General features: G+C 42.0%; 1 protein-coding gene across 2 annotated transcripts in view; it reads left to right on the top strand.

Moving 5' to 3' along the window:
• LOC145397821 (uncharacterized) overlaps positions 1 to 14,981 on the top strand; it is a 140,263-nt gene that overhangs the window by 111,342 nt on the left and 13,940 nt on the right. For both annotated transcript variants that reach the window (XM_080270850.1, XM_080270849.1), the window contains exon 13: positions 7,122 to 7,264. In XM_080270850.1, the coding sequence (XP_080126976.1) occupies positions 7,122 to 7,264 (143 nt within the window). The remainder of the gene's footprint in view (positions 1 to 7,121; positions 7,265 to 14,981) is intronic.

Genomic DNA, 14,981 nt, shown 5'->3' with positions numbered 1-14,981 from the left:
CACTATTCAATCTGTCCCTAAGTCTCTGTAGATCTAACCCATGGGGAGCTGTTACTAAGGTATCATCTATGTACCTAAACCAAGTAACCCATCTCATTCGCGCTGCCACATCTACCTTCAATGAATGTCAGAAAGAACAATTAAGCAGAAAATGAAACACATTGTGTTTTAACAGTGAGTGGAAAAATGCTGGTAGAAACCATATAATTATGAACCTTTCTAGTAAGACCCTAAATGACTGTGATATTGAAGCACATAGTCTTGGTTTGAAATTTGATACTGGGATAGCGAAACCGTGTAGAAATACAGACCTCACTATCAGAAATTATAGATACAGTACAAAGACAACGAATTTGAGCAAGGGTTCATTCTAGGCATTCTATATGCTGCCCTGACTGAGTGTGTTACACCTGTCATTCCAAAGAGATATGTATGTACTCTGAAAAATCTTGCAAAAGATAACAGTCTGTGTCTCCCTTCTGCAGATATAGGTGGAGGAGTAGTGATTCTAGATAAGGCTGATTATGATGAAAAGTTAACTGGCTTGTTAAGTGATGAAAACACCTATGAAAAAGTAAATGAAGTTGACTGTGATAATATGATGGAAAAAGTCCGCAAGACAGCCCGAGAAATTCTAAGCAGATCTCCTCAGGGAAAAACATTACTTCACTTATTACCCCAAATTTACTCGGCAGCATATATTTGTGGACCTCCGAAACTTCACAAGCCTAATGTGCCTCATTGCCCCATTGTTTCTGTTGGGACTTTAATGCATAAACTTGCAGGTATACTAGCCAAGTCAGTATCATGTAAGGTTGGAACAATTAGTGGGTTGAGTTTGAGACACTCACAAGACCTTAAGTTTAGACATGAAAACATGAGTATAAGGAATTAGCAGTTTGCTAGGTAGGATGTTGTTTCCTTGTTTACAAAAGAACCCTCTGACAAAGCATTATATGTGTTAAGTAATGTATTGACCGAGTACAATGCTGTGCCTGTACCAGTTTAGGATTTTACTGAACTACGGAAACTATGCATATGCAACTGTTATTTTCCCCACAACACTAATTTCTTCTTACAGAAGGCAGGGATGGCAATGGGTTCCCCACTCAGTGCTGTCCTTGCTAATCTATTTTTAGAACACCTAGAAATACATAATTGTAGTGACATAGTCCCAAGACAGGTTACTTGATTTAGGTACATAGATGGTATCTTAGTGATAGCTCCTCATAGGTTAGATATGGAGAGACTTAGGGATAGATTGAATAATGTAGAGCCTAGCATTTAGTTTACTGTAGAGTATGAACATGATGACAGCTTACCTTTCCTCGACACTCTTTCAAGGACTTTAACATTCTTAAGTTCAAAGTTTTTAGAAAGGCTGAATTTATTCATTTTAATCGACCACAGATAGTAGAACAAACCAGGGGATATTCATCGGCTTTTTCCTTCGAGCTTTGAGGATGTGTTCTGACGAATATTTACAGGATGAATATGACTACCTTTTTAACCCCTAACAGGCGGGCAACGTTTCGTAATGTCCATGCGTGAGGAGGCGCGTGTCGTTACGTAACGTGTGGCCATTTTCGGACCTAATTTATTGGTGAAATTGCGTGATAAGGCATCCTTGTCACCTACTGTCCTGCCCTTTACCCACCCTAGCCTTGAAACAGTTAAAACAGAATATACATACATAAGTTGCTGTGTTTTAATTGTTCAAGAAAAATAAAATATACTTACATAAGTTTTGTTGTTGTAAGTGTTGGAGTAAAATAGAAAATACAGTACATACATAAGATTTTGAAGACAATGAACAGTGTAAAGAATGCATAAATGATAAATTTAGTGTTTAGTGGTGAACAATAAGAAAATGAGAAGAGTTTGCTAGCCTCACCCCATGCGTGTCTGCCCGTGCTCCTTCCTTACTCCTCCACTCCTCCTCCCACAGCCAGCAGAGACGTATTACCACGTAAGTAATGCCCCTTACCTTCGTTTTTCATTCATTTTCATCAATTGATGCATGTTTAGGCATATTCCTTGATACGTTATTTTTCCGAAAATATACTGCCCCACGTGGTCGTATAATTGATAAGTCACTCGCCCATGAGGGGTCAAAGCTTTTAGTGATCTAAAATACCTTCCATATTTTATCGTCAAAGCTAGAAAGAGTGCCTTTTAAATACACATGAGTACACACAAAAAAAAAGCCTGAGAAAAGAATAGTACAGTACTAGCTAAATCCTGTGTAGTTGACAGTGTTTCTCCCTGCATGAATATGTCAGGAATACAGGTGGTTAGTGCAGGAAATATGCCTCTGGGTAGTTTAATACGAGAAAATGATAAATACGTAAAAAGAACAAGCGAGGCAAGTGTATATAAAATTCCATGCAAAGATTGTGGAAGGTATATGTGGGAGAGACTTTTAGAGGGTTGAATAAGAGGTTAAAAGTACACAAATATGATATGAGAGTGTTTAATCTCAACAGTGCTATTGTACAACATAAATACCAGAGATGGAACACTGTGGAATGAGGCTAAGTTTGTTTTACGTGAGAGTAATATAACGATACGTACATGTTTCGAGTCTGCCTTTATAGCTGTATTGAATAATTTTAATCAGAACAGAATTTTATACACTGGCCAAACCTTTAGCCCCCTGGGGGTAGGGGGGTTTCACGAATACTCCCCCAGTATCCCTGCTTGTCGTACGAGGCGACTAAAAGGGTTGGTGGTGGGTTAGTGCCCCACCCCGTAAAAAGAACCAACTAAAAAAGCGAATAAAGCGCCTCGGACCCGGACGGACCATACGTTGACGACTAAGGAACGGACAAAGGACATTCTTAGGGTGGGAACATGGAATGTGAGAGGAGTGAATGATGAAGTGAAAGAGAGAGAGATTGTTCAGGTGCTTGAGGATACAAAAGTGGATATATGTGGATTGACTGAAACTAAATGGAAAGGTGAAAGGGCGAGAGAATGGGAATATGGTGTAGGTACATGTGCGGGAGTCAGTGAGAGTGAGAGGGTAAGAGAGGGAGTATGTCTGATGATAAGCAAGAAGTGGAAGGAGAATATAAGAGAGTATGGAACAATGGGTGCAAGGATTGTATGGGTGAGGATGAAAGTAGGTATACAAGCATGGGCGATTGTATGTGTGTATGCTCCAACAGAGGATCGAGTGGCAAGAGTGAAATATGAGTTTTGGGCGAGAGTAGAAGCATGTATGGACAAGTTTGAGAGGAGCGAGAGAGTGCTGTTGATTGGAGACATGAATGGCAAAGTTGGGAATGTACGAGTGGATGGAGTGGTTGGTCAGTGGGGTGTGCCAGCTGAAGTAGATGGGAATGGTAGTGCTTTGGTGGACATCTGTGCTTGTAAGGGGTTGGCAATAGCCAACACCTACTTTCGTCATAAGATGATCCACCGGTATACATGGAGAGTAATGAGGAGGATGGATGGTGAACTTGTTGAACGAAAGGCAATGATAGACTACGTGTGTGTGGATGAGCGAATGAGAAGACAAGTGTTGGATGCAAGAGTGTGGAGAGGGTGGGGGAATGGAGTCTCGGACCATCACTTAGTGATGGCCAAGGTAAAGATGCAAAGAAAGTGGTTGAGGAGGCGAAGGGGAAGACAGGAGGAAGCAGCTCCTGTGAGAAGAGTGGAGAAATTGCAAGATAGTGAGAAAATGACAGAGTATAAGAGCATAGTGGAAGAAAGATTGGGAAGGTATGAGCTAGAGCCGATGGAAGGGGTGGAAGACGTATGTAAGATATTCACGGAAGAGATAGGCGCAGCGTGTGAGGCGGTTTGTGGAGTGAGGAGGAGATGCAAGGGTGTGCAAGGGACAGCATGGTGGAATGATGAGGTGAAACGAGCTGTGGAACAAAAGAAGAAGGCATATGGTGAATGGTTGGCGAGTAGAGGTAGGGGAGAAGATGAGAGAGAGAAGAGAGAGGTATATGTGAGCAGGAGAAGGAAGGTTAAGAGACTGGTGAATAAGGGTAAGAAGAAAGTGGATGAAGTGTTTGGGAGGAATCTGAGTGTGAAATGGAGGGAAAGTAAGAAATTGTTTTGGAAGGAGGTAAAGAAAGTAAGGCAGTGTGAAAGGGGAAGTAATAGGGGAGTAAAAAATAGGAATAATAGATTGTTGGTGGAGAAGAGAGAGAAATTGAGGAGATGGAAGGAGCACTTTGAGGATTTGTTGATTGTAGAGAGTGAGAGCAGTGTGAGTATAAGTGGTTGGGGAATGGCTGGGAGAAGAAGAGATGAGAGGAGGGAGGGAGAGATCAGTAGCTGAAGTAGTGGAAGCGATGAAGAAGATTAAGTTGGGAAAGGCCCCAGGAATTGATGGAGTGTGTGGTGAAATGCTTAGGTATGGAGTGGATATGGAAGTTGTGTAGATTGGCTTGGGAAGAGGGAAGGGTTCCAGAGGACTGGAAATCAGGTATAATTGTTCCTCTGTACAAAGGAAAAGGGGAGAGAGAAGTATGTGGTAACCATAGGGGTATTTGCCTTCTTAGTGTGACTGGTAAAATATATGGTAGAATACTCATTGATAGGGTTAGGCATATGACAGAGGAGCTAGTTGGAGAAGAACAAGGGGGATTTAGGAAGGGAAAAGGGTGTGTAGATCAGATATTTGTTCTAAGATGTTTAGTGGAGAAGTATCTAGAGAAGGGAAGGAAAGTGTATGCTGCCTTCATGGACTTGGAGAAAGCTTATGACAGAATACATAGGCAAGGTATGTGGAAGGTATTAAGAATATATGGAGTGGAGGGGAAATTGTTGAGTGCTGTGAAGAGTATGTACGAGGGAGCTAGGGCTACGGTGCGAGTGGATGGTGAGCTGAGTGAGTTCTTTGATCTCAATGTGGGACTGAAACAGGGGTGTGTGATGTCTCCATGGCTGTTTAATATATATATGGATGAGGTTGTAAAGGAGGTGCAAGGTAGGGCAGTGGATGTGGGGCTGGCCCTAATGAATGAGGGTGAGATTTGGAAGCTTCCTGTGTTGCTGTTTGCTGATGATACAGTATTGTTGAGTGAAGATGAATGGGAGTTGCAAGGTTTGGTGAATGAATTTGGGACAGTGTGTAGGAGGAGGAATCTGAAAGTTAATGTAAACAAAAGTAAAGTTATGGTGTTTGAGAGGAATGAAGTCACAGAGTGTGCAGTGAGGTTGGATGGTGAGGATATGGAGAATGTGAGTGCATTCAAGTATTTGGGTAGTGTGATGAGTAAGGATGGAACTTTGGGGGATGAAGTACGTGAAAGGGTACAGCAGGGAAGGAAGGTTGTTGGTACACTGAAAGCAGTGATGAGAAATAGGGAGGTGAGTATGGAAGTTAAGAAGTCACTGCATGATGGTATTGTGATCCCTACCCTGACGTATGGAAGTGAGGCGTGGACCTTGCAAGAGGGGAACAAGTCAAGAGTGAGAGCAGTGGAAATGAGTTACTTGAGAGGAGCATGTGGAGTGACGTGGAGGGACAGGTTGACGAATGAAGAAGTGAAGGAACGTTGTGGGGTAGATGTGGATGTGGTTGAGAAGATTAGGAAAAATACACTGAGGTGACTTGGACATGTGGAGAGAATGGAGAATGAAAGACTGACTACAAGGGTGTATGTAGGTGAGGTGGAGGGAGGGAGAGGGAGGGGTAGACCGAGGATGAGGTGGAGGGATGGAGTTGAGAGGTATATGAGGGAGGGGGGGGTGAGTTTGGGGGAGGGTAGTCAAATGGTGGGTGACAGAGTGCCTTGGAGGCGTTTTGTCTGCGGCCACCCTTTGCGGGATTAGGGCGTCGGGCTATAGATAGATAGATAGATGAATATGTCAGGAATACGGGTGGTTAGTGCAGGAAATATGCCTCTGGGTAGTTTAATACGAGAAAATGACAAATACGTAAAAAGAACAAGCAAGGCAAGTGTATATAAAATTCCGTGCAAAGATTGTGGAAGGTATATGTAGGAGAGACTTTTAGAGGGTTGAATAAGAGGTTAAAAGTACACAAATATGATATGAGAGTGTTTAATCTCAACAGTGCTATTGTACAACATAAATACCAGAAATGGAACACTGTGGAATGAGGCTAAGTTTGTTTTACGTGAGAGTAATATAACGATACGTACATGTTTCGAGTCTGCCTTTATAGCTGTATTGAATAATTTTAATCAGAACAGAATTTTATACACTGGCCAAACCTTTAGCCTATCTTTTAACGAGTGGAAGACCTGAAGTAGAGTAGTCTGTTCTGGTTACTCAAGGGCATGGTGTCACTATCTTGGAGCTGTGAGGCCTACTGAAGTTACTGAGTGTAATCATTGTATGCCATTCCTGAAGAAGCCAGTCTTGGTGAAACACTGAAATAACATGGGTCCTTACTCTACACTTTGTGTCATCTTCATCAGAGTTGTTGCAGCCTGCACTGAACTCATCACACCCATGTACAAATTGAACAACCATGGAGACATGACGCATCTCTTTTTGAATCCAACATTCTGATAAAAAAATTCACTCAGTTCACCATCCACACTCACTGCAGCCCTAGCTCCCTCATACATACTCTTCATGGCATTCTGGCATTCAGCTGCTCCCCATTTGCTCCATATATTTGTAATATTGTCCACCTTCCTTGTTTGTCTACTGTCATAAGCTTTCTCCAAATCCATGAAGGCTGTATACAACTCCTTTCCCATCACTAGAAACTTTTCCACTAAACACCTTAGGGTTGAATATCTGATCTACACAACTTCTTCCCTTCTGATACCTCCCTATTCTTCTCCAACTAAATCCTGTTATTCCCCCAAATCTGTCAATAAATATCCTGCCATATAGTTTTCCTGTTACACTAAGAAGGGAAAATTTGGGTTGAGTGGTGTGCTTGGTACCAGTTAGGATAAATCCTGTAAGTTCTTTGCTGTCGTTATCGTGCATTAGGGGCAGTACCAGTTATGTGCAGTAACCAAGGGATCGTTATATAGAGAATAGGGTATGACGTTTATTTGGATGTAATGCATAGCACTTTATTCCTTGACTCCTCTTGCTGTGTCATAGAACTCTCAGACCTCAAACCTCAGATATCATCATCATCATAATCACAGTGATATTTTTCATTTCAGGTATAAATTATATTGAGAGGGTTCCTCAGTTCTATTGCACCATTTGCTCCAAGAAGGTTCTACACACAGCCAAGGAAGCCCTCTGTCATTTCAGCTCACAGAACCATTATAAGAACTATGTGGCCCACTTGATGGCTCTCCAGGTTAGTCAGTGTTATATTCATGTCATCTCTATCTCTGATGCATTAGTTTGTTTGCCTTAGCTTTGATATATGTAATTTTCAGCTTGCCGTACCCAAAACTCTTAAAATGGTATAATGTGCTGTCATTATTTTGTTTTTCATCTTAGTCCTTCACTACAGTGATTTACAGTCTGGCCTTGTTTTACGACTTCTCTCATTATATGATAAATCACTACAACGATAATTCCAAAGTTACACCTTGTCTTGGTATAACGTTAAAAGATTAATGACGATTTCACCAGAACGGTGTTTTTGACGGCCACCTTCGAGAATCTTGTGTGGATGTGGTGACGCACGCAAGCCAAGTAGCCAAGATGGAGTACATTGGTTGTGATCATTGTCTTTCGTTCTGTTTTGTGCATGAAAGGCCACTGAAACACCATTGCTATCACCAAGGAACACTGCAAGTGCTTAATAGTGCAGTTTGCAATATTAAGCAAAGTGATACCGTTTTGTGTGTGAAATATTGAAACTTATGTCTTGGAAATCATGTCAACTTTATATAACTATCATCCCCATAATGGCCCTCCACTCAGCTGACTGAGCCAAGATGCCTACCCAGTATTTACATTAGCTGTGATCATCTGCCTTTTGTTTTATTTTGTGCATGAAAGGCCACCGAAACACCTGTACTATCTGCAAATAACAGTGCAGGTTCTTAACAAATTGTGTGTTGTGCAATATTAAGTGACATGATACTTTTTTGTATGTGAACTTCTGAAACTTGTGACTTGGATATTGTGTCAGCCTTATATAACCATCATCCCCGTGACCGGCCTCTGCCTAGCTGACTGATCCAAGATGGCCACCCAGAGTTTGAATTGGCTGTGATCATTGCCTTTTCTATTTTGTGCATGAAAGGCCACTGGAATACCATTTTTTATGCCAGAAAACAGTGCAAGCACATAACAAATAGTGCATTGTGCAATATTAAGTGAAGTGATACCTTTCGCAAGTGCTCAGCAAATAGTGCATTGAGTAATATTAAGTGAAGTGATATTGTCCACGTGCTTGAGGTGCGAAAGTGGATGTATGTGGAGTAACTGAAACTAAATGGAGGGGAGAGAGTGTGAGAGAATGGGAGTATGGATGGGGTATATGTGCAGGAGTAGGTGAGAATGAGAGGGCAAAAGGAGTGTGTATTGTTGTGAGTAAAAGATGGAAGAAGAACATAAGAGAGTTTGGATCAGTTGGGTCAAGGATTGTTTGGGTAAGATTGAGAGTTGGAATACAAATGTGGGCACTTGTATGCGTGTATGCGCCAACGCCAGATCGTGCAAGCAGAGCGAGAGAAGAGTTCTGGACAAATGTGGATGTGTGCATGAAAAAGTTTGGAAGGAATGAGAGAGTGTTTTTGATTGGTGATATGAATGGTAAAGTAGGGAATGTGAAGGTGGATGGAATAGTCGGTAAGTGGGGCGTGCCTGCTGAGATAGATGAGAATGGCAGTGCGTTAGTGGACATTTGTGCTGGGAGGGGGTTGGTGATAGCCAATACCCTCTTCGGGCACAAAACGATCCACAGGTATACATGGCTTGTGATGAGAAGGGTGGGTGGTGAACTGAATGAAAGGAAGGCAATGATTGATTTTGTGTGTGTGGATGAAGGGATGCGAAGATGTGTAATGGATGCAAGAGCTTATAGAGGTTGGGGGAGTGGACTTTCTGACCACTACTTGGTGTTGGCCAGAATCAAGATCCAAGTAAGATGGAGAAATAGAAGAAGGGAAGGACAGGAGGAAGGAGTAGTTGCAAGGAGAGTGGAAAGGTTACAAGAGGATGAGATAGAGGCAGAATATAAGAGAGAAGTGGAGGAACGATTGGGTAAATATGAATTGGAGCGGATGGGAGACGTGGGAGGTGTGGGCAAGATATTCACAGAAGAAATATGTGCAGCATGTGATGTGGTGTGTGGGGTGAAGAGAAGATGGAAGGGGGTGCAAGGAAGAGCATGGTGGATTGAAGAGGTGAGACAGGCTGTGGCACAAAAGAAGAAAGCATACGATGAATGGATGAGAAATAGGGGCGTGGAAGAAGTTGAGAGGCAGAAGAGAGAGGTGTGTGTAGAAAGGGAGAGAGAGGTTAAAAGATTAGTAAGTGAGAGTAAGAAGAGAGTGGATGAGGAATATGAAAGGAATTTGAGTGTAAAGTGGAGGGACTGTAAGAAAATGTTCTGGAAAGAGGTGAAGAGAGTAAGACAGGGTGGGAGTGAAGTTAGTAGGGGAGTGAAAGATAAAATAGTAGATTATTAGTGGAGAAGGGAGAAAAAGTGAGCAGATGGGGAGAACACTCTAAGGAATTGTTGAACATAGAGAATGGAAGCAGTGCGAGTATAAGTGGCTGGGGAATGGCTGGGAGAAGGAGGGAGGTGAGAAGACAGGAAGAAATCAGTAGGACAGAAGTTGTGGAAGCAATGATGAAAGTCAAATTGGGGAAAGCCCCAGGAATTTATGAAGTTTGTGGTGACATGCTGAAGCATGGGGGAGAGGTAGTAGTAGAATGGATGTGGAAGATGTGCAGATTGGCCTGGGAGGAAGGGAGAGTCCCGGAGGATTGGAAGTCAGGTAAAATTATTCCCCTGTACAAAGGAAATGGGGAAGAAGTGTGTGGTAATCATAGGGGCATTTGTCTTCTTAGTGTAATAGGAAAAGTATAAGGTAGGATACTTATTGACAGTTAGGGAAATAACGGAGAAATTAGTTGGAGAAGAACAAGGAGGTTTTAGGAAGGGACGAGGTTGTGTATATCAGATATTCATTCTTAAATCTTTAGTGGAAAAGTTTCTAGAGAAGGGAAAGAAGTTGCATGCAGCCTTCATGGATTTGGAGAAAGCATATGACAGGATGGATAGACAAGGATTGTGGAAAGTATCAAGAATATATGAAGTAGATGGGAAGTTGTTGAATGCCATGAATAGTATGTATGAGAGTGCTAAGGCTGCAGTGCATGTGGATAGTGAACTGAGTGAAATTTTCTGTTTGAAGGTTGGATTGAAACAGAGATGTGTCATGTCTCCTTGGTTGTTCAATCTGTATATGGATGGGGTAATAAGAGAGATAAAGGTAGAGCAGTCGATGTTGGAGTGGCCCTAATGAGAAAGGGCAGTGTTTGGAAACTCACTGTACTGTTGTTTGCAGATGATACTGTGTTGTTTAAGTGAAGACGAAGGGGAGCTGCAAGGCTTGGTGGATGAGTTTGTGAGAGTGCATAAGAAACAGAACCTAAAGGTGAATGTAGGGAAGAGTAAAGTTATGGTCTTCAAGAGAAGTAAAGTCAGTGAATGTACAGTGAGGTTGGATGAGGAGGAAATGGAAAATGTGAGTGCACTTAAGTACTAGGGTAGTGTCATGAGTAAGGATGGAAGTTTAGAGGGTGAGGTGCATGAAAGGTTCAACAAGGAAGAAAGGCTGCTGGTTCCCTGAAAACAGTGATAAGAAACAGGGAAGTGAGCATGAAAGTGAAGAATTTACTACATGACAGTATTGTGATACCAAATCTAATGTATGGAAGTGAAGCTTGGACCTTGTTGGAGGGACAGAAGTCGAGGATGAGTGCAGCGGAAATGAGTTATTTGAGAGGAGCATGTGGAGTCACATGGAGAGACAAACTGACAAATGGGGAAGTGAAGGAGCAGTGTGGTGTGGATATGGATGTGATAGGAAGCATTAGGAGAAACACACTGAGCTGGTTTGGCCATGTGGAGAGGATGGAGAGTGAGAGACTTATGAGGAGTGTGTGTATGAGAGAGGTAGAGGGGAGGGGAGGGAGGGAGAGGCCAAGGATGAGATGGAGGAATGGAGTGGAGTGGTATGTGAGAGAGGGAGGTGTGAACTGGGAGCAGGGCAGTGAAATGGCAGGGGACAGAGCGACGTGGAGACGTTTTGTTTGTGGCCACCCCTTACGAGATTAAGGCATCTTGCAATAGATAGATAGATAAATAGATATAGAGATAAGTATTATTTTTTGTGAAATGAACTTAAAACAACAAAACAATAAAATCCGTTCTTTCTTTCATATAAGGAAATACATATAGGCCATTAAAAGTAGGGATACACATTATCTGCAAATCAAATGCATGCATGTATCGTATATTACAGTCACAGACAACACAAACAGATTATCAGAAATCAATTACAAGGAACATTTATAGCATTTTATTTACCTAAAAGTACCCCGTACTAGTCAGATTCATGCCACATTCCGCTGGTGTTACAGTATTTTCCCACATTCGATCTCGACTCAGTGTGATGTGGGACTGTTGTAACTTGCTCCCAATGTCTTATTACCCACAGGCAACACATTCACTTCCTAACCTGAAAAATTATCTTTAAACAAACCAAACGAAATGCGACACGAGTCTTTTCTGCACAGCAAACATGCTCCTGAACACTACTTTATTGCCATCACTAAATATGCACTCTCACTAACCTCTGAATACCTCCACAATAATAATGATGTTAAGAAGTGGGATTTGCCAGTTAGGTAGTCGAGAAGTTCCTCCCTGGTGCCCGATGTTTACCGTGGTTCCGGTGCGAGTCAGAGTTGCCAGTTAGCCTGCTGTTTTGAGCGTAATTATTGCATAAGTTGTACATTAATTTTTATGTCCTTTTTCTTAATAATGTTTTATTTATGTGATTGTTAAATTGTGCAATTTAAGTTTGTATGCTAAATAATTTACATCCACTCACTCAGTGTGGTGCTGCTCTCAGGTGTCTGCCCTGTCCTCTCCTCCATCCTTCTTTCCTTCCATCTCCTTCTATCTTTCTTTCCTTCATTCTTTCCTCGTCCTTCTGCCTACGGGTGACTTTACACTCCCTCTTCTGTCTTTCATTCCTTCATTCTTTCCTCTTTTTTCTGCCTTTGGGTGACTCGACACTGAGTGACAAGCCAAATGGTTTCCTGTACACCAGGAAACTATTTACTACACTGGGTGGTAACCATATAACCAAATTTTGGCGCCTGGTGGTTTAGTGGGTAATTATTGTGCTCCAATCGGATTGAGCCGGTGAAGGTTTATATCCAAGGGATGGTTGGGGTTTATTGCTCACATAATGCCACTCAGGGATGAGTGAGGTTGGTCACTCTCATCTTAAATGTCAGGACCAACTGCCTAGCCCCGGGCTCCTATGCTCCTTGTGGGGCAACGTAGGATTGGATGATGGATGGATGGATATGTAAGAAAACTGTCATGTTTTGGATGTCTCCGAGTTGGTAACTGTTGTAACCAATGCTCTCTCTTTCTGGAATACACTAGAACTGTTGTTCTCATAGAATGTAGATCACTCAAGAACAGTGCAAGCTTATATAAGGATGGGGAAGAGACTAGAGGAAGCTCAGTCGGTTTTCAGTTAAGTTTGAATGTAATGCAGTGTCAGTGCAGTGAAGTTTGTATATTTTCGGTACTTGTGAAAACAGTGAAGTGTTGCTGGCAAACAGTGAAGCGTTATTGAAGTTTGTACGTCATCAGTACTTGTGAAAACAGTGAAGTGTTGTCAAGCATTAAGTGTAATTGCAGTTAGTAACGTTTGTATAGCTCCAGTGCTTGTGAGAATAGTGAAGTGAAGTTGGAAAGCATTCAGTGTAATTATTTGGAAAATAAAGACAGTGAACTTAAGAAGCCAGTAGCTATTTACAATGTCTCAGCTGATCTTGTGTACTGTACCCCTAAAGGCTGACCATAGGAAGAACAACTCACTGGACAGTGTCCTTCCTATACTGAACTACAGTCATCCCTTAAGATCTGTGTTTTTAACATACATGGTTTTAAATATCCGCAGGTGGATATAACATAAACGGTTTTGAATATCCGCAGGTGGATACAGTACCGGGGCTGGATTTACTAGAGCATTTTATCTCGTTGAACTCTGTTGACACTGTTCACTGGAAATGTAACATTATCCCAGGCACACTTAATGGATGTTTTAGCAATGGCATTATCCAGTGAATCAAATATAACACTTCCTTTTGGCCACTTCGTTTATTTATGCCATTAATTCATCAGGGGAAAAGTTAGGACAGGCTGGGAGTATTTCTTTTCTTCCATGTACCCTCGATGAGCTGGTCTAAACCAGTTTGCCCCCCTCCCCTCTCTCTCTCTCTCTCTCTCTCTCTCTCTCTCGATGAGCTGGTCTAAACCGGTTTGCTGCCCTCCCCCCCCCCTCTCTCTCGTAATACGAAGCAGTACACATCCAAATCACACTGAAATCATATGAGAGTGGCCGAAAGTGTTATATTGTGAATTACTATGATAAAATACAAGTGATTCAGTGATATTTTTGCAATAATCAGGGAAGTCATGATGCTGAGTGCATTAGCTAGCGAACATTTTTGTGGTTGCAAACTGTGAAGCAATGCTATGAAATGATTCATGACAATATATCAGTACGCTTTATAGAAGTAAATGGTAATAAAAGTCATTTATGAAGTCTGATAAAGTTTGGAATGATTTTCCTCACACCATTACAGTTTCACTGAAGTTTAACGTAAACACTGGAATATCGTAACAGAATCATAGGAGACTGGCTAGAAATGTTTTATACCGTATTATTTTTTTTGTACCTGGTAATTACTATGATGAGGTAACGTGCCTGTAACCCTATTTTGTATGGAAAAAATCTTGTGGTTTGATGGAAATTTCCACCTCCCTGGGCTATTTCTTGCATCAGACAATCAAAACACACCTTGTATTCTCTCAAATCATTCTCTGTGCCTGGAGTGCCTACGGACATGCAGTTTGTTGCAAACGATAGTAGAAAGATTGACGTTTCTCTGACAAATATATTGGCTCTCAAGATGAAAGATAAGTGGGTTAAAACACGAGTTGGAAACACACAGTTTTTTTCCTATTTATCCGCAATGAGCACAGACACTATTTTGTCATCACAGCTTCTGCAGGCAAAGGGTTAAGGGGGATCCAGCGGTGTTTTTAAGGGGGGCAGCAGATATCCGCGGATTTTTAACATACTTGGGTGTCTGTTACCTAACCCCCGTGGATGTTAAGGGAGCACTGTACTGTACTGCTGTTGGGAGCCTCTGGCAGTGCAGGATGGGGACTTAACACTGGTGTCAGGAGTGTGGATAATTTAATTGCTGCAGCGAGTCTAACCTTCAACATGGAGGCAGAAGGTGTACAGACAGAGGCAAGCTAGACAGGAGGAAGCATTGCTGGGTGCAGTTATGAAGCTATTACAAACACAACAACAGGCACAGAGCGAGGGACAGAAAAAACTTAAAGGACAACTACGGGCACAAAATGAAGAAATCAGAGAACAATTACAGGCCCAAAATGTACAACTACAAGCAGAATGAAGGACAGAAAGAACTCAAAGGACAGCTACAGGCACAAAATGAATAAATCAAAGAACAATTGCAGGCACAGAGGGAACAGCTTCAAGAGGCATTGCGGGAGCAACAGAGGGAATTACAACTGAGGATGCAAGGACAGCTAGATGTTTTAATGGGGGAAATGAAGAAAGAACAACAACCTTTGAAAAAGGAAGTATACGCAGAGCTACAGCAGCAGAAGTGTGAGGTAAGCAATAATGTGACGGAGTGCAGACAGCATGTGGACAACCAGCTGAAGATTAGTGAGGGAATAGTGATGGAGTGCAGACAACTAGCTGGAGATTAGTGAGGGAATAGTGATGGAGTGCAGACAGCACGTAAACTGCCAGTTGAAA

The sequence above is a fragment of the Coenobita brevimanus genome, chromosome 43 (genome assembly GCF_032717465.1).
Source record: "Coenobita brevimanus isolate Jiangsu-jjx chromosome 43, ASM3271746v2, whole genome shotgun sequence".
Lineage (NCBI taxonomy): Eukaryota > Metazoa > Arthropoda > Malacostraca > Decapoda > Coenobitidae > Coenobita > Coenobita brevimanus.
Note: the sequence above shows the minus strand (reverse complement) of the source record. Positions and strands in the feature narration are given on the sequence as shown.